Raw genomic sequence first — 17,874 nt, 5'->3', positions numbered from 1 at the left:
ACAGAAAGGAATAAGAACTTGTAGGTAGTATTCAAGAAAATGTGAAACGAAAATGCAAGCCTCTCCCATTATATATATGTATAACTCAGTGGAGGATTGCAATGCTAATAGAATGACGTATGATACAGGCATTACGCAGAGAGGAAAAAGGAACACTAGGATCCTTACAAGATGATGCAATATCTTCAACCCACATAACTTGCAACTACCTCAGTATCATGCATCATACACCAAATATTAAGTAAACAACTCAGGCAAGTTTCATTAAACATAATGCATCACACCAGGAAAACCATTAGGAACCCCAAAATTCAAGCCTATATTTATTACTTGGTTTAGCAGTCATAAATTTGTTCGACCCCGATATCTCAAATAAAAACTCCAACACTGTCAGGATCTCTTACTGAATTTTCGTCCAGACAGCTTCTCAGATTCGTAGAGCATGTGATTTATTAGTCCCCTTGCAGCACTGCAAAAGCAAACAACACAAATAGAAACAATGCTCAAAGTTTGGGAAAGAGTTGAAATTCAATATGAAGCATGCATCTATGCACACATATCTCCTTTGATCCAGCTTGATGATATAGAGTGACATATCTTCAAAATTCTAGCCAAAGTGATAAAAAGATTATCCTATTGTAATACACCATCAATATATAACTACATTCTTCTACTACAATCCAAGCAGATCCCACAAATATATGGCTTAAAAATGTAAGAAACAAGGCAAATTAAGCCTTACTCATCCTTCAACTTCTGAATCTTCTCTGGATCTGTCTCATGCATATGCCTTTTAAACTGCTGTCTCACCATATCAACAACCAATGCTGTATTATGTTGCTGCATGGTAAATTAGATATTGGCTGGAAGTTAATTTCCATATGTTCACAATATATTAGAGATAAAATTAAAAAAAAAAAAAGGTGCATCCTTCAGTTTCATGATGTTAGTAGCCTATGTAAGTACGCATGTAAACAACACTAATGTTACAACCCTCAGCTACATAGAAAGCCTTTCAAAGATTGAAGGCACAGGTTCTTGATCCAAAATTTTTGCACCATTATCGAAATTGTTCTACTAGATCCATAGATCTCTATAGATTCGCTTGATAAAATAAAACATCATCCTTTACAAGCAGATTTGCAGTACATGCCTATAAACCTTGTAAAGTTTACTCAAAAGTTAATTTTGAGCTAAATATCAGGAATTAAGTCCCTGGCAGCTGTGAAGCTAAAATGAATAGAATACCTTGGAAAGCTATTCATGACATGGTGGATCAACAAAACATGGGTCCATGAATGATTACTGCCAAATTATTTATTCCTATAACATATTTTGAACCCACAAATCTCTGTAAATGCCAACTGTAGAATGACATTTCTTCCTTTTCAGTGAGTGAGTATGGCAACCAAAGGCAGCATAAGAGCTATTAAGTAGTATCAATGGTAAATGCAATCATCTTCCCCCCCATCCTTGCTTTTCTCAGGAGTATTAAGTAGGAGGTAGAGTCCCCTCATCCAAGCAAATAAAGTCTTAAAAATAACCAGTCAAGACCTATTTATGGTGATCCTGCGAAATATTTTTTCAGAGACTTCAATTGCAATCAGCATATTAAGAATGATGAGAATGGAACTAAAGGCCTCTATCAGGTTGGACTTTAACATGACAATTAGTCTGCATTTCTCTTCTGTTATAATTCTCATGAGAAAGCAGTATATGATATCAAAGTACGAAACAAACAATACAGTAAGGTCATGTTTAGTGCATAGGATGATAATCACCCTGTACTATATTTTATTTGTATCTAAAGAAAGGGATAGAATTGTAAGGACGATTGATCATCCTCTTGGTATAAGATGATTCAATCCTCCCAAAGTGGAGAGTATTACTTTTAATTAAAGGGATTGAACAAACATGTCCTATTATACTCCTAAAAAATTACATTAACAACTTAAATTGTATAAACTTTAAGGAAGAATAATTTTGACCAATAAATAAAATTATCCGATGAATCCTAATCCTTGCATGCATCAAACACAAGATAAGATTACGTTATTTAATCTAATCCTATTCATAATATCATCTTATTCTATTCTATTAAAATCTTATGTACCAAACACACTATAAACAACTAAAACAACAAATGCTCTCAAAATTGTTAAAATTTAATACATTTATAGAGTGAACTACTCATCTGAGCACACAAATAGTGAAACAGAAGAAAACTGAGGTTACCTTATGCCCTATGTATTTAGCTCTTCGAAGACACTCCCGGTAAAGCTGCAACCCACAATTAAACCCCAATCAGAGATTAAAAAAGCATCACAAGAAAAAATTTCAACAGAATGGAAGGATACTAACTCTAATCACATTGTTTGCAAGCTCAGGGGGCAAAGCTGTTTGGAGAGATGGCATTGTTTTTTCTTTTCTTCAGCTTCCAATATGTTTCAAAGTTGCAAATTGAAATAGTTATCTGATCAAATAATTCACACAATTTTGAATAAAAAATAAAACAATCGAGGAAACTGAACTGCTAAAAAAAATGAATTGCTTAAGAAAGAAGATCGAACCTCGAGTCGCGGTTCGAACCAGGAAACGGGAAAAGTCAGAGGGAAGAGGTGGCTTACCGCTTCCTGGAACGATAGCGGCGATCAGGAGACGGCTACGAGTTGGGTCTAATACTGGGCTGCTTGGGCCTGATAGATTAGTTTGTATTTTCTCCAGTAGGCCTGATAAATTTTAAAACTGAGCCATGTAAGCCGAACATCGGGCTCAATATTATATTATTTTGGCGCAAAGGTCAAAAATACCCTCTAACAAAAATTGAATAATCATATAAGTTTTTAATATTTTATTACAATTAATTAAGTTTTAAATCTTTTATTTTGAATTAATTGAACATTTAAATATTTATTTTCATCTAATTAAATTTTATACATTTATTTTCATTCAATTAAACCCTCAATTGGATGGAAACAATTAACTATTATCTTACTCAATTGATGAAAATAGATATTTGAAGGTTTAATTAATTGAAAAAAAAATAAAAATAAAAATAAAAAGAAAGGCTTGGATTATTATTGAATTATAGTTTAGGCTTTTTTTACCCTTTTGTCTATTATTTATTTATTTATTTATTTTACCATTTTTTATTTTGAAAGTATAAAGGATTTTGCATATTTTCTACTTATTTTTAGGTTAAAATTCACGAAGTCATATATATCTAAAATTTATCATTAATGTCAAAGTAAATGACTCATTTCTTAACCCGTTTAAGTCTAACCAATGATTAAGAAATTATCTTTTTATATACTAAAATGAAGTTTAGTTCTCTAATATATATATGTGAGAGTAAAACAAACCCAAACCACTACAACCCCAGGGCCAGCAAAATATAGACCCATTTGGGCTTTTTTTTCTATTAGTACATCTCATCACACAACAAGGGAAAAACAACCCTAGCAGGGACGAAACCTAAAGGCTAAAGTAACAAGACCAACCCATCAAACGGATATTCAGATAATGTCCCCTCTCCACTCGGGCTTTATACAGTATTTCTATATTATAATCATCATCAATATGAAACTAAAATCTGGACTTCTCAGCAACTATACCGAGAGGTCTCTGTTATTGTCTGGGGCATCCCTTCCTGTAAGCAACCAATGAGAGGAATAGTTGGGGTCTCTTCAATTCCATAAGCATTCCAGCAAAATGGATCGTCCATCAATTCTCCTTCATGTGGCAGAAGCTCAACTTCTGCCATTGTTATGTTTGTGCAGGCCACCGTATCGCTACATGCGAAATGGATTGGAGTGCTTCTTACATCATAGGTGCCTTTAATGTTCCTATATTGCACATCTGACACATAAACTGCTGAGGTTTGGTTCAGACAAGCCTTTGTTAAACAGTAGTATTGGTCTACGATAATGCAGTTCCTAACATTCTCCATCTGGATGTTCTCAAATGATATGCCTGATACAGAACCCGAGCCCCCTTGCCATGTCTTGATCCTTACTCCATTGTCTGATTCTCTTATGAATGCGTTGCGGACGGTTATGTTGGAAACACATGCCTGGGAATTATGCACACCGAGGCTCCCAATGCTGCAGAATTAATAAACCAGGTTCAGTTAAGTCAATCTAAAATGTAAGTTTTCTTGATAATAACTGATTGAGGTCCACTTTGGAACCGTATGACGCCACTTCTTTCCTTCTCTTCATGTCCAAATTCTTCCTTTCAATTTTCTTTATTTAAGATCAAACTATTTTAAGACGTAACAACTATTAATAGCTCAAAAGCAACTGTTGATGTCTTCATTTACTTTAGAAAATGACAGATGAGACCGACCTTATGTGCACATGAATTTGTTCCTACGATAAGTAATTTTTATCTTTTCATCAACTAAAAGTGAATGAGGCAGGAAATACTTGATTAAAATTAGGCAGAGGCGAAGCCAGCCTAATGGAAAAGGGGGCCAAACGGTGAGTCAAATGGTTAAGGGGTCCGAGGACTGGCCCCCCTGGATTCGCCACTGCTAATAGGGGCTACCAGTCATTTTTCTTTTTCAATTTGCTTACTTTTGCAGACATCATCAGATTCTATAGGATTTTGAACAATTTTAACAGTGAATTAGTAGTTAGCCGAGAGCCAAGGTGTTTCCAATTTCATTTATTGACAAAAGGGGAACATATACCTGATCCCGTGACTAGGCCCGCAGGTGACATCTTCAATGTCTACATTTGAGCATCCTGGACCAATCGAAATGCAATCATCTCCTGTTTAAAATCATTAGTCTTGCATTATTACGTAGGAATAATTAATACAAAAACATAGTGTACGTATGAATAACTGTCTAATTGAGTACAAAAGACAAGTTCCTCTTTCCCTACCATTGCTTATCATTGACTTGTATATTCCAACAGATTTTGTGTTTTCAATGTGGATCCCATCAGTGTTAGGGCTAAGTTTAGGAGTTGATATGGACAGCTTTTCTATTAAAACCCCTTCACACCCGTCGAATTTCATGTGAAACTGAGGACTGTTTTGGATCCTTATGCCACTGACTACTAAATTGGAGCTCATAAAGAACCGGATCATCTGAAAAAAATGTGCAAAAGACGCAGTAAAAATGAGTTTGTTTGCACGTTATGAGTTACTGAATTTAAATTTGGTGCGATTATACTTACAGCAGGGCTGTCGCATGGTCCTGGCATATTTGAACCATTTGGACCCTATATGGTCACATCACAAGAATTTTAGCTGCATATGATTTTAACTTGAAAAGGAATACAAGGGAAAGAAGATGCAATATCTAGAATTTTAGTTTTGAAACAAACAATTACTGAAGAATTGATTAGAAAGTAATTACCCTGTGAGGTTTGCAAGGGAGTTCCCACCACTTCTGTCCATTTCCTTCAATGATTCCATTCCCCGTGAGTTTCATATCATCAAGACGATAAAACACAAGCCATTGCTTGCGGCTATCTGCTGTCGGCCAGCAATCAGGTCCATCTGGTGGCATTAGGACCCCATCAACCTTTCCCATTCAATGACACAAACCTCTATCATTAGCGAACTACACAAACTAAATGTAACTAAAATGTACTGGATGTTAAGGAAAACAAGATAATTCTGGATCAGATTCTCACTTGAAAGACAAGTCCAGGTTTGCATGGCCCTGAGAAGATAGTCGAAGTGATAATGAAAACTTTATCTGATGGAGCCAGAATAGTGGCTGATTCTACTGCACAGGCAGCTTTCCATGCTTCCCTGAATGCTGCAGTGTCATCGGAAGAACCATCCCCAACTGCACCATAAGAAGTCACGTCGAAAATGCAGTCTGTTGCATTCCCTGGATCATTGGGATACGGGTTTGAAGGAATAGATGGAGGGTTATAAGGAGGGTCAACAGGGGTTGAAGGAACAGGGTCTTGAGGAGCAGGGACATCAACAGGGGAAGATGGAACATGGCCTTGAGGATCAGGAGCATAAATAGGGGATGGAGAAAGAGGAGACCCTCCATTGGACCCTTTCGCTTTCTGCTTCTTGTGGTAATGATATCTTGCATTCACATTGCTTGAATAATGATGAAGGGAGAGAATTGCCAAAATCCAAACGAACAAAAATCCACGAGCGAGTTCCATTAGCAGTAGATAATAAGCTGAAGGCACACCAATCTTCCAAGAATGATAAATGTATCAATGTTAAGCAGGAAGAACAGAATGCTTTGAAATTCAGAAGTTTAAATATGGAAGTAAATATATAAATCTGATTTCAAAGTTATAGTTCTCAAAAAACAAATGGAAGGAGGCAGAAGAAATAATGAGATATGTATTGGCGCTTTGAAGTAAGCTAATCAAGCCAAGGAATTAAGGACCAGCTAAAGGCTTAAGCAGAGGCCTCTTATTTATACTCAAACAGTAGTTCCACAATAAAAAACTATTCTTTTGTGATACTTCAACACGTGTCGAGTTCTGGTTTATTTAACATAATCTATTCTAGGAATGTAGTCTTCGAAGGGTATTTTGGAGGTTAGCCTTTCTGTGGCAAATCTGGCAGAAGGTTGTTGGCTTGGTGCTTCAGCCTTCAAGAGATTTCTTTCAGTTCATCTCTCACCTTTTTATATTATATTTATTTCCCCTGTTTTGCTTTTATGTCATGTGCTGTGAGGTCAACAAATCTTATGCTTCTTCATTTTTCAATCTTTCTTAATTTTTTTATCAGCTTGTGTTGTTTTTAGCAAAGTGAAATAGAAAGAGAGTGCAGCTCTGAACAGTAGTGTAAGCTTGTGAACTACCTTGCGGCTTATGTTTTCGAGAACGGAGTGCCAAAACTGCAGCTTGACTCTTTTAAGGTATTATTTTTCATGTGTCAAGCATCCCCAAGCAAAGAGGCAAAGATTTCATCTATTGCATTGCACCCCATGTTGTAGTAGTACATAAACAGCAATAGCACTTACCATCTGCCATTGCCGCCAGCCCTGGAGGAATTTTTAATAGCCATTTTTAATCTTCATTTTTGATGACATGTTTGAAAAGAGATTTATAGTTTTTATACCTTGAAAAGAGTAAGACAGTGTAATGGAACTGATAGTGCTTTTGATTAGCGTTTCACAGGGGAATTGAAAGTAAATTTCACAACAGTAATTTAGAAGTTAACCATGATGAGAGTCATATAATACTATCTATATGTAATTTAGGAGCGTAAAATTTTTAATCATTGGAACACTCTCTCTCTCTCTCTCTCTCTCTCTCTCTCTCTCTCTCATTCTGTCTCTTATTCCCTGGAAAAGTCTGTCTACACTAAAGGCTGTTTAAGAATTAAATTCTTCATGTGAAACCATTTATGGCCTGAATGCTCTTTCATGAACTCTCTCTAGATAAGCTAGCTGGTTTGGGCAATGTGGGGATGAAAAAAAAGATAAAATAAACAGCAGTTGCAATCTGTCGATGAATGTGTGCTTTTGATGTAAAAGCAACAAGTCTCGTGACTCTCTGTTGTTGTTTAGCTCTTGTGGCCATAGAGAAGTGGAAACATGTAGTAGGTGGACAACAACAGAGAATTAAACCATTCACGGGTGGATCCAAATTCTATGGTCCATAAGCCAAAAACTCCCCCTAAAAAAAATGAACTCTTCCAAACCAACTTTCACATCTCATGACATAACATAACAAGGAATTTATAATTCCAACGCCTTAGTCAAGAGCAAAAAAATTACCTGACACAGGTTATAAGGAATCAATCCTGACGCGTCGTCGACGAGGTTCAATTAAGATGTTTGGCAATTTTGAGTTACCTTGTATTTAATTAGAGCACCAAGTCACCAACATGCATGCATGGGTATTTTGTTGAAGAAAGGTAGTATATGGGAGGGTTAAGGTAGAAACTAATGCAGTAGCAATGACAATGTGGCTTGGTTTAGCTAAAGGGTGAGCTTAAGGAGGCTTTTTATAGAGGCTAGTGTTTGTTGAAGAAAGTGGGAATTATGCAATGGGTTCACGGGTGGCTTTAAGGGCTCAAAGTTACGGTTTAGTGGGAGAGAATTTGAAAGTAGTGCACGTTTATTTTCTTATTATTCCTGACTGACCCAAGCATTGATTTGATGCTGAGTTTGTGGCTGGGAGATATGACACATAGGATTTCCTTTTTACTTAAGCCCTTGGTTCTTTTCGTTCGTATATGGCCCATCCCTTGCCTGGCAGCTTTTTCTGCATTGATTGGATAGCAGCTCGCGGGGCCTTCTAAAACATAATGGGCGCAAAAGCTTGCGCTGGAGGAGAGTGTTAGACAAAAAAAAGAAAAAAACCTCAATTCAATTAAATATTTACATTAGGCGAAGTGAAATTAAATAATTAATTAATTAAACAAAAGATAATAATTTAATATAATTTAATTGATATATATATTTAAATAAAAAATTATAAATATATAATTAAAGTAATCATTCATAATTAATATTTATATATATTTTTAATCTCTTTTAATTTTGTAAAATATTTTTAATTTAAATAAATACATATTATGTGAACTCTTTTAATTTTTTTAATTTATTTATAAATATTTAAATATATATACTTATAAAATATAAATTTTTAATAATTTTATGAAATATTTATCTCAAAAAATTTTAAAATTTTTTTATAACTTTATATTATACTTATTTTTCTTAAACTTATTTATTAAAAATTATTTTTATCTTAACTTTTTTTTATTACAAATCTTTTAATCTATTAAATAATACCTTATCGATCAAAAACAAATCGGCTGTTTCAAGAAAGAAGAGGTGGTTGAAGCTGCTGCTCTCTCTATCAGAGTTCCAAGTTTTCAACACAAGAATTCACATGCAGCTCTCTGACTAATGAAGTTGGAGAAATGGCAAGACGAAGAGGTGGCACGTGTCACCTGGGAATTCACGGGTTGTAGTTTCTGTGTGTCACGGGTGGGGAGGAAGGATTAATTAGTGGGAGCGATTAGATTCTTACAGCAAGGGCTTGGAGTACGTTGGACCCCTTAAATCTCAAGCTTTGGACGACTTGTATGAACAGACACAGCAAGAGACAGATGTTAGCAGCTTAATTTAGTTAAACTCTCGTTATTTTAGGACTAATCTGCTCCATATGTATGTTATTATATTTTTAATTCTAAAGGGATCGTGCAGCCCCTTCTCATTGAAGAAAATGAAAAATAGAGACAAATTAAGAGAATTTTGCTTAAACTTTGGAGAACATAAGGGGAGAGGTAAGCAGTCCAATATTTAACAGGAATATAAAATAATATGCTTTAAGTTAAGTTCAAGGACGAGAAGGCTTTTGTTTTCATTCAGAAATTGAGTCGGCAACAATGTAGAGTGGAGACCTTTTCTTTTGCTTTTAAAGGTGAACAAAAGGCAAGAAATAAAATGTTAACTGGCGAGTGTTGTTGACCTTTGCCTTGTCTGCTTTGGCATGTTATTTTATTTTTTAAATAAAAGGCTTTAGTCGGTTGCCCTACATTTTCCTTCCCAACAGGGAGCCATGGGTGACTTCTGTCAAATTAAAATTTTGCAGGCTTCACGGCTGCGTAGACACGCGCACAATCCCGCGCGTACACATCTCTCTCTCTCTCTATATATATATATATATATATAAACTTTGTTTTTCTATTTGTAGCCATGATATTCAATAATTGATACAAAATGAGAGATTAAAAAGAAGAATTAATGTGATAGTGATTTAGTTTAAGAATATAAACGATACATTAATATTTATAAATTATTTAGGATTGATTTGAATAAAATTTAAATTTGATTTAATTATTATCGAGTCAAATTTGAATTTAAATAATTTGATTTATGGATTGAATCAAATTTAAATATTTTTATATCTGATTCGAGTAATTCGTGAATCTAATCAAATTTTTATATTTTAATATATTTTAATTAATAAAATATTTAAATTCGAACTCAAAAATAAATAATCAAATTTTTATCAAATATACAAATTAAAATTATTTTTATATATTAATTAAATTTAATCGAAAGAGTTTAAATAATTTAATTTTTATTTTAAATCAAATTTAAATTAAAAAAAAAAAATTCAATCGAATTCGAATCAAATTTTAAATTAAATTTTAACTCATATTTAATATTATATCAATTAAAATTCATTGATTACTTTAATAATCTTGCCCTACGGAACAATTGATGAATAGATTCAGTAAAAGGGTGGTATAATCTCCACTCCACACACAACTGGTAAGTCTCATTTAAGAATTATAAGGATGCATCCTTTTCCTGACAAATCCCGAAAAGATGAATCTTTGCAGAAGAGAATGGCACGATTGGGAGATTTACAACACACGGACCACTTTAAAACCACCATCTTTGCCGAACCTTTTTGTGATGAATCTGCACAACTACCCATGAATGCTAACTGACCAGAAGGGAGTTGATCTTCACAGTGAAGAGTGGACAAAAATCGAGACTTTCTTATTTCCATGGTCAAAGTGGTGGAAGGATAAATAATGTTTTAGATCTAATCGAATTTTATTTAGTTTTTTTGATAATGTATATTATCATAAATTCTTAAAATTCAATCAGAATTTAAATGAACATTTTTTAAAAATTGATCTAATTCAAATTAAATTTTATTGGTTTGATTTATCAATTTTAAAATTTTAATTTTTTTTTGTTTTTATAAGTTATTTTAATAGGATTTTTAATATATTTAAATAAATTTATATATAAAAATATTATTTATATTTTTTCAAATTTAAATATATATAAAAATTAATAAAAATATATAATTCCATTGGTTCATGTATTTTTAAAATTTTTCATATTCTGATTAAAAATTTAATCTAAACTTAATATATATACATTTAATGTTTAAATTTAATTTTAACCTAATAAAAAAAATCAATCCAAATCCAATCTAACTAATCGAATTGATTTTCAGTTTGTTTATTTTTTTTCCATTCCTACAGGAGATCACATCCGGCCCAAACAACTTTGAACTAGCTATCAGGCATCAGCCATCCTGATTGAGATAAACAGAAAGAGCCTGTGCCCATTAATTGGACCTTGAGGCCCAACTAAAGCAGGTTGGGATTAACTCAAAAACGAAGGGCTGTTCGTGAGACCTCCATTTTTTGGCCCATATCGGGGAAAATGGAATCCCCACATTAGGGGGCCCAATCATTCATTCTTTTGGTTTGGTCCGACTTCCTTCCTCTCTTCAATTTTAAAGAGTTATGAAAAATACACCAACTTAAATAGAAGGCCCACTTAGGTTCGCCTGCATTTTCAAATGACCGGAAGGAACATGTATAAATGAGAATGCAATGGTGACAAACCTCTTTTATTTTACGCTCCAAAGTTTCTTCTCATTTCTATCTTTTGTATCCCCATTTTCTTCCTTGGAACAAACCGCCCGCTTCTCTTGGTGCGTTCGATCGCCTCTCGACGAAAGCCCTAATTCGATCCGCCACTCGCAAAATCTATAGTCCGAAAATGGCTTTTATTGGACCTCCATCACTCTCAATTTGCACAACTCAAACACTGTAATCAGGATCGGTTCCTATTTTTAACCGGAGAGGAATAGCGTTTCGATCGTCGTCATGTTTGAAGCTCACGTAAGCTTCCTTTTGTTGTCTTTTTTTTAACCTCAGATAAGAAGTGTTACGTGTAATGACTCTATGTAGCTTGAGAATATTTTTTGAAGCTTCTTAATTTTGGTTTTATTTAATTTTTTCCATTAAAATTGTTATAGTTTGATAAGTATATGGTAACAATTTAGATCGGAAGAGCCTAATTTTAGGGTTTTTTTTCTTAAAAATAAGTTTGTAACCCTTGTAAAGTAGAATGCGAAATGAGTTGCAAGGTGATCATTACATACGGCGTAAATAGGAGTGTAGATGATAAGAGAAGAGTGACGGAAACGATACTTAAATTAGGGGTAAATTTTTACAAGTTTTTTCGATAGCAGTGTTTGTTGCTAAATCATATCAAGGTATGTGAGCGAATAATTGACATGGTTGGTGATATGTGGATATTTGGTTTCAATTTGTCGCCTGAATTGGTTCATTTAATCATCATCATCATCATCATCATCATCTTTGCCTGAGATTTTTAGTTTTGTTTGTAACCCTTGCACTTTTGGGCTTACACTTTTATTTTCTCATGTAATTGCTTATAATTGTGCTTTTTGACAATTAATAAGTAGTGCAAATACCACGTATTTGCACATTTCTTTAAAGGTTTCTAAGTTTGTGCAATTTGTTCTTTGTTTGTAGGTTCTGCATTTGCTTCGAAGATACTTAGGGGAGTATGTTCATGATCTCTCATTAGAGACTTTAAGGATCAGTGTTTGGAAAGGTTTTTCAGAAATACTCTTTGTTCTTAAGTGCTTTTCTTTACTAATCTTTTTTTCCCATCTTCTTGAGCTATAATTGTTAAATGACGGTTTCTTATCAAAACGATTTGGGAAGTGAAAGATGATGGGATCGTTTTACAAAGTTTCTTTCTTCCTACAGGTGACGTTGTCCTCAAAGATTTAAAATTGAAGGCAGAGGCACTGAACTCATTAAATCTTCCAGTTGCTGTCAAAGCTGGTTTTGTGGGAACCATAACTCTAAAGGTAGCTATTTTCGTCATTAGTGTTTGTTCTGTTTTCTATTAGGTTTATCGTCTGGTACTTTTGCTACTGGAAGGTCTTGGAAAAATAAATCCCGTTTTTTTTTTTCTTAATTGTAGTTTTTTAAATATGCTTCAACATATAATGTTATGTTCTAAAGTGTTGTTATTCATTTTGAAATTCTATATTGTAGGTTCCTTGGAAAAGTTTAGGTAAAGAGCCTGTAATTGTTCTCATTGATCGTGTATTTGTTCTTGCTCACCCAGCTCCTTATGGCCAGACTCTTAATGTAGGATGATATTTTATTTGGAGTTAATTTCTTTTTAAGTTTCCTTTTATCAGTAATTTATTTTCATAATTTTGATTTGAGATCTTATTTCAATATTGCACAGAAGGAGGATAGGCAAAAACTTTTTGAAGCTAAAATTCAACAAATTGAGGTAAATCTTTTGGTTTCATATATAAATAAGATATACTCATGTAGCTTATAGCATCGAGTACATAATATCTTTGTGCTTCCTCCAAGTATAATCTTGTTCAAAAGTTTACCAATAATAAATTTGTCATCAACTGCAATCCTTAATATACTGATGTTTTGTATATCTAATGCCTAAAGCATTCAAAATTTTGTTGACACTTGGGTAGCATAGGCTTCCCCTTCTTTTCCTCTGTATCTGACCCTCTCCACTTCTATTCTGGTTTTTCTTGTATTTATTTATTAATGGTAGTGGCTCTTTTAGAGAGGATAGTGGTTGTTGTTTCTGTTCTCGTACCTAGCCCTTTGCAATTATTTTCCCTTTTTTAATATCTACATTGCTGTATAGAGATATGTTATAGGAGCAATGACTTGTTGCTCGTTAGATATTTCTTAACATCAACTTTTTCGACAGCAATTTTGAGAATATTGTATGTTTCATTATTAACTTTGATGTGTTGTTGAGTTTAACAATTGTTATTCCTTTTGTTTTAAAGATAAATAATGATATTGGTAGATTGTTATTACTTTATTGTTATTTTTCTTTCTTTTCTTTTGATTTTATATGGAAGGGTAAATAGAGATGCGCAAAAAAAAATTTTCATAAACTGAAGGGAACCTAATTATCCTAGACTTGTATGGTTGTGCACATACATAGAATGATGCACTCAAAATGTTTCATCATACAATCATTTTTGTAACTTATTGGCATGCTTTTTGAGAGTTTTGCAATTTTGAAAATTTGATCCCAATTCATGTGTGCATGCATTTGGACATAATTATTTTAAATATATTGAATTGCCTGCAGGAAGCAGAATCAGCAACTCTTGAAGCAATATCTGGGTCAAAGCTGGGAACTGTACGTGTTTGGATTCTAGACACATTTTGCTTTCTATGAGTGCTGTTTTGTTTTTTGTTTCGTTTATTAAATAAGGTACTCCGGAATTCAATTTTTTATCAGACTATTACCTATTTCACTTCTCACTAATATAATTTTATATTCTTCCGGGTAAAATGTTGATGGATGACTCTTTATATGTTAACTCTTTTAAATGAATATCTTTTATATTTCCTTTATGTAGTTTTTGTTAGTTTGATTAATTCAATAATGCTTTTTGGTTTGTGCATCTCAGCTTATGTATCTTGGAGAAAATGTGGTGCTTTTTGCAAATTATAGTGGCTCATTTGTAGCTTTTTTCTTTCTCCCTCAATTTTTGAGTTTTGTGTGCAGCCTCCTCCTGGAAATTCGTGGCTTGGTTCTCTGATTGCTACAATTATTGGAAATTTGAAGATATCTATCAGCAATGTACATATCAGATATGAGGATTGCTTCAGGTAGTGGTAATGTGGTATTTTAGGCATTTTCTCTTTCTGTTTTTGGTTTTGTAGATTTCTTAAGCATCGTAAACTAAGATAGTTTTACCTTCTAATCTCTTGATTAGTTAATTTTTGTCTTTGTCATCCTTTGCTGACCAGTTTGCTTTACTATTAATGGTCTGTAATTTGTAGTAATCCAGGCCGTCCATTTGCTTCTGGTGTTACCCTGGCTAAGCTTGCTGCTGTTACTATGGATGAGCAAGGAAATGAGACCTTTGATACCAGTGGTGCTCTGGATAGGTTGCGTAAGGTCAGCTGTCTTTTTCCTGCCATATAACTTCTGCTGTTGTCCTTAGAAACAGTTGAGCAGGGTATGGTTAAACACTATGGTTGTTTCTTGAAATAGAGGGTATTGCATCCAAATAGAGTATGGCACCAGGATGCATCTTGATCTTGTGGAAGGGTGATGTGTGATTGTTCTGTTTGGTGGTGTTGTTTTTCCTTGTTTTAAAGCTAGTAAATTTACTCTGGGAATTTCTCAAGAAAAGATAACATTTATGTTTGAATAAACAAAATTTCAGTTTGATAAATGAGAATCTACTTTTCAAGTTGTGATGGTAAAAAATTCCCTTTCTTATGTTTCAACTTTTGTGTTGTATGTTTGCTGAGGACTTTACCATGAATTCAGAGGGGTTGGAACAAATATATGAATCAATTAATCCATCATCTAGGCTCCTTGAAGTTGTGAGGTCAAACGCATTTTATGGTTATTCAATATCAGAGTATATAGTTTCCATCAAGGATGGCATGAGGCTTCTTGAATTTTAGACTTTTATTATTCATCATTTGCAATTTCATCAGTAGATTATGGGTTGGACAAAACATTTTCTTTGCATTGAATTCTTGCAAATCAATTCAAAAACATGTTCTGTAATTTGTATATTATACCATATTTGGAGAGGATGAATTGTCAAACTAGGATGTGAAAATGGCTGGTATAGTTGAAACAATTCCCCATGCATGCCAAAACTGAAGATTAATTTTAACAAATGTTTATTAAATTTAAATGAAACAGAGAAGATGGTGGGCCCATTCTCCTTTTGAACTTTTAAGTTTTTCCTGCTTTCCCTTTTAGGTTTAGTCTTTGCGAATGATTTGTCATGATTGCTACTACTGCTTTTTGTTTTTGAATGACAAGCAAAATTATTGTACTAATGCTGATGAAGTTTATGTTTAGTCTTTGCAACTGGAGAGGCTTGCTATGTATCACGACTCAGATAACCTGCCTTGGAAGATGGATAAGAAATGGGAAGATCTTAGTCCCAAAGAATGGATTCAGGTTTGGCTCATATGTGGAATCATAACCTCATTTATTTCCGTAGTTCCATAATTTTCATTGTCATAGTGTGATGAAGGTTAACTGAAACATTACACTAAATTTTAAACATCCCTTCTTCTTTCTAAATTGTTGCTTATCCAGGTATTTGAAGATGGTATAAATGAACCTGCTGCTGACTGTGAAGTGGTGTCTAAGTGGGCTATGAATCGCCATTACTTGGTTTCACCAATCAATGGAGTGCTTAAGTATCATCGACTTGGAAATCAAGAAAGAAATGATCCAGATATTCCTTTTGAGAAGGCTTCTCTTGTCTTAAGTGACGTCTCCTTAACTATTACAGAGGTTCCTATAATTTTTTTCCATTTATATTTTTAATTTCTCCATTTTATTTGTCTTCTATAGAATAAGATAGATTTAAAGTTCACTCTGCATTGCCAACCAAGAAATAATGAGAAAGAAAAAGGCTTCTTCTTTTCAAGTCTTGAAATTAACCTGTTTCCCTCCTTTTACAGGCACAATATCATGATTGGATAAAACTTTTAGAAGTTATTTCAAGATATAGGATGTATGTTGAAATTTCCCATTTAAGACCTGTGGTACCAGTTTCGAAGGAGTCTTATTTTTTGTGGTGGCGTTATGCAGCTCAGGCTGCATTGCAACTGAGGAAAATGTCGTATGGACACTACTCTTTCTGTAAATATTTTAATTTGATAATTACTTATAAGAGTACCTTTTGTTTGATAATCTGAAGAATAACACTTGAATTCAAAATTTTTTCAAGATCTGTTGTGTCTCTTCGCCTTCTGCTGTGTTAATAAATGCTTTTTTCCCTTTAAAATGTATCATTATTTCAGCTATCGATTCTCCTGGGATCAAATTCGGCATATGTGCCAGCTTCGTCGACGTTACATTCACTTGTATGCCAGTTTGCTACAACAGTCATCAAGTGTTGATAACTCAGAAGTTAGAGACATTGAGAAAGATCTCGACTCAAAAGTAATTCTTCTATGGAGGTAACAAGATTTAGCTTTCCTTTAACTCTCTGCTCCCCCTCTTTGAAATGGAGTAAAACTTGGTCATTGCTACGACAAAAATATGCATGCTGGACATCCCAATCGTTAACTAGTTCTGGAAAAACACGTTTTTAGTTGAGTTGAGGTATTGGTTAAGCAATTATTGCACAAATTCTTTTATGCACAAGTGGCAATTAGATGGGGTAGCTTACTGCAAGCAATGGTGATCATGCATTGCTTAAGCAATTGATGCACGAAGTTATCTGTCTTGCAGGCTGATAACTTTTATGTTTGTTTTAGGTAAATTAGTTTTCAAAGTCCTGTATCAACCTCAATTTGCTATTTGGTATATGAAGTAAGTAGTAACCACCACTACCAATGAGAAAACATCCTTAAAGTTCCGACTGCTGTTGTGCTTGCTGCATGGTTCTTGCTATTAAGCTTTATTTATGCATCAATATCTCTTTGAAAGTGGAAACATCTTTGTCTGAATAATTTTTAGAAATTGGATAGTGAAGCCAGCAGGCATGTTTTTCACTGTGAAGCATGGACACAGTTCCACCTATTATGTACCAGTACATTGTCCTAGTATAAAATGGATACGCATTTAACATGGGTGGACATGTGTTAGATGCCTCTAGATACACCAAGAAAATTGTTAAAAAATGACTTCGGGCAATGGACAAATAAGGCCAGTCAAGTGACGTAATCTGCCATGGTTTACCGGAGAGAGAGAGATACAGTATTAGTAGTGTTTTCTCTTGGTCTTGTCCTTGGCATAATTTTTCTTTATGATCAAATACTTACCAGGATTAGATATTGTTGGATTACCATGCTTTGTTCCATTTATATATTGAAGTTTTATTCAATTGTTGAATAGGTTGCTCCAGGTTTGTATATGCAAATATGCTATTAGAAGTGATCAAGGGTATTAATGTACAGATCATAGTTTAACAATTTTTTTTCTTCACTCCCATCTAATGTTCAACATTTTCCATTTCTACCTGGATCAATTAGGTTGCTTGCACATGCCAAGGTTGAATTTGTAAAGTCAAAGGAAGCAGCTGAACAGAGAAGGCTTCAGAAGAAAAATTGGTTTTCATTGAGATGGTAGGTCGA

At 33.9% G+C, this 17,874-nt stretch overlaps 3 protein-coding genes across 18 annotated transcripts in view; 1 reads left to right on the top strand and 2 right to left on the bottom strand.

Annotated features, from left to right (window-relative positions):
* Positions 1-42: 42 nt before the first annotated feature.
* Positions 43-2,708, bottom strand: EMB2786 (COMPLEX 1 LYR-like protein). The gene is made up of 5 exons (XM_022905014.2): positions 2,571-2,708; positions 2,362-2,473; positions 2,236-2,280; positions 743-840; positions 43-469 (listed from the first exon to the last, which is right to left on the bottom strand). Exons 2-5 carry the CDS (start codon positions 2,413-2,415, stop codon positions 391-393), a joined length of 276 nt encoding a protein of 91 aa, XP_022760749.1. The 5' UTR covers positions 2,416-2,473; positions 2,571-2,708; the 3' UTR covers positions 43-390.
* Positions 2,709-3,287: 579 nt separating this feature from the next.
* Positions 3,288-7,919, bottom strand: LOC111307539 (Pectin lyase-like superfamily protein). Of its 2 annotated transcripts, XM_089751871.1 has the most exons (8): positions 7,718-7,919; positions 6,797-6,979; positions 5,649-6,176; positions 5,369-5,536; positions 5,187-5,231; positions 4,890-5,097; positions 4,694-4,775; positions 3,288-4,103 (listed from the first exon to the last, which is right to left on the bottom strand). In XM_089751871.1, the coding sequence occupies exons 3-8, from the start codon at positions 6,141-6,143 to the stop codon at positions 3,602-3,604; spliced, it is 1,500 nt and encodes a 499-aa protein (XP_089607997.1). In that variant the 5' UTR covers positions 6,144-6,176; positions 6,797-6,979; positions 7,718-7,919; the 3' UTR covers positions 3,288-3,601. The 2 variants fall into 2 exon arrangements, with proteins under 2 accessions (XP_089607997.1, XP_022761292.1); XM_022905557.2 differs by lacking the exon at positions 6,797-6,979.
* A 3,362-nt stretch (positions 7,920-11,281) lies between these two features.
* LOC111306962 (uncharacterized) overlaps positions 11,282-17,874 on the top strand; it is a 38,554-nt gene continuing 31,961 nt past the window's right edge. For 3 of the 15 annotated variants that reach the window (XM_089751964.1, XM_089751959.1, XM_089751957.1), the window contains exons 1-13: positions 11,290-11,610; positions 12,271-12,352; positions 12,511-12,614; positions 12,805-12,900; positions 13,004-13,051; positions 13,895-13,945; positions 14,318-14,424; positions 14,596-14,713; positions 15,641-15,742; positions 15,884-16,084; positions 16,255-16,415; positions 16,597-16,755; positions 17,773-17,865. In XM_089751964.1, coding sequence (XP_089608090.1) covers positions 11,596-11,610; positions 12,271-12,352; positions 12,511-12,614; positions 12,805-12,900; positions 13,004-13,051; positions 13,895-13,945; positions 14,318-14,424; positions 14,596-14,713; positions 15,641-15,742; positions 15,884-16,084; positions 16,255-16,415; positions 16,597-16,755; positions 17,773-17,865 — 1,337 coding nt within the window. In that variant the 5' untranslated portion in view covers positions 11,290-11,595. Of the gene's footprint in view, positions 11,611-12,270; positions 12,353-12,510; positions 12,615-12,804; positions 12,901-13,003; positions 13,052-13,894; positions 14,021-14,317; positions 14,428-14,595; positions 14,714-15,640; positions 15,743-15,883; positions 16,085-16,254; positions 16,436-16,596; positions 16,756-17,086; positions 17,111-17,772; positions 17,866-17,874 lie in introns of those variants that run through there. The other 12 variants (XM_089751968.1, XM_089751965.1, XM_089751958.1 and 9 more) reach the window with 11 other exon arrangements.

Source organism: Durio zibethinus, chromosome 22, assembly GCF_047325235.1.
Source record: "Durio zibethinus cultivar Kanyao isolate XHJ-2024 chromosome 22, ASM4732523v1, whole genome shotgun sequence".
Taxonomy (NCBI): Eukaryota; Viridiplantae; Streptophyta; class Magnoliopsida; order Malvales; family Malvaceae; genus Durio; species Durio zibethinus.
This window is presented reverse-complemented; position numbering and strand designations above follow the sequence as displayed.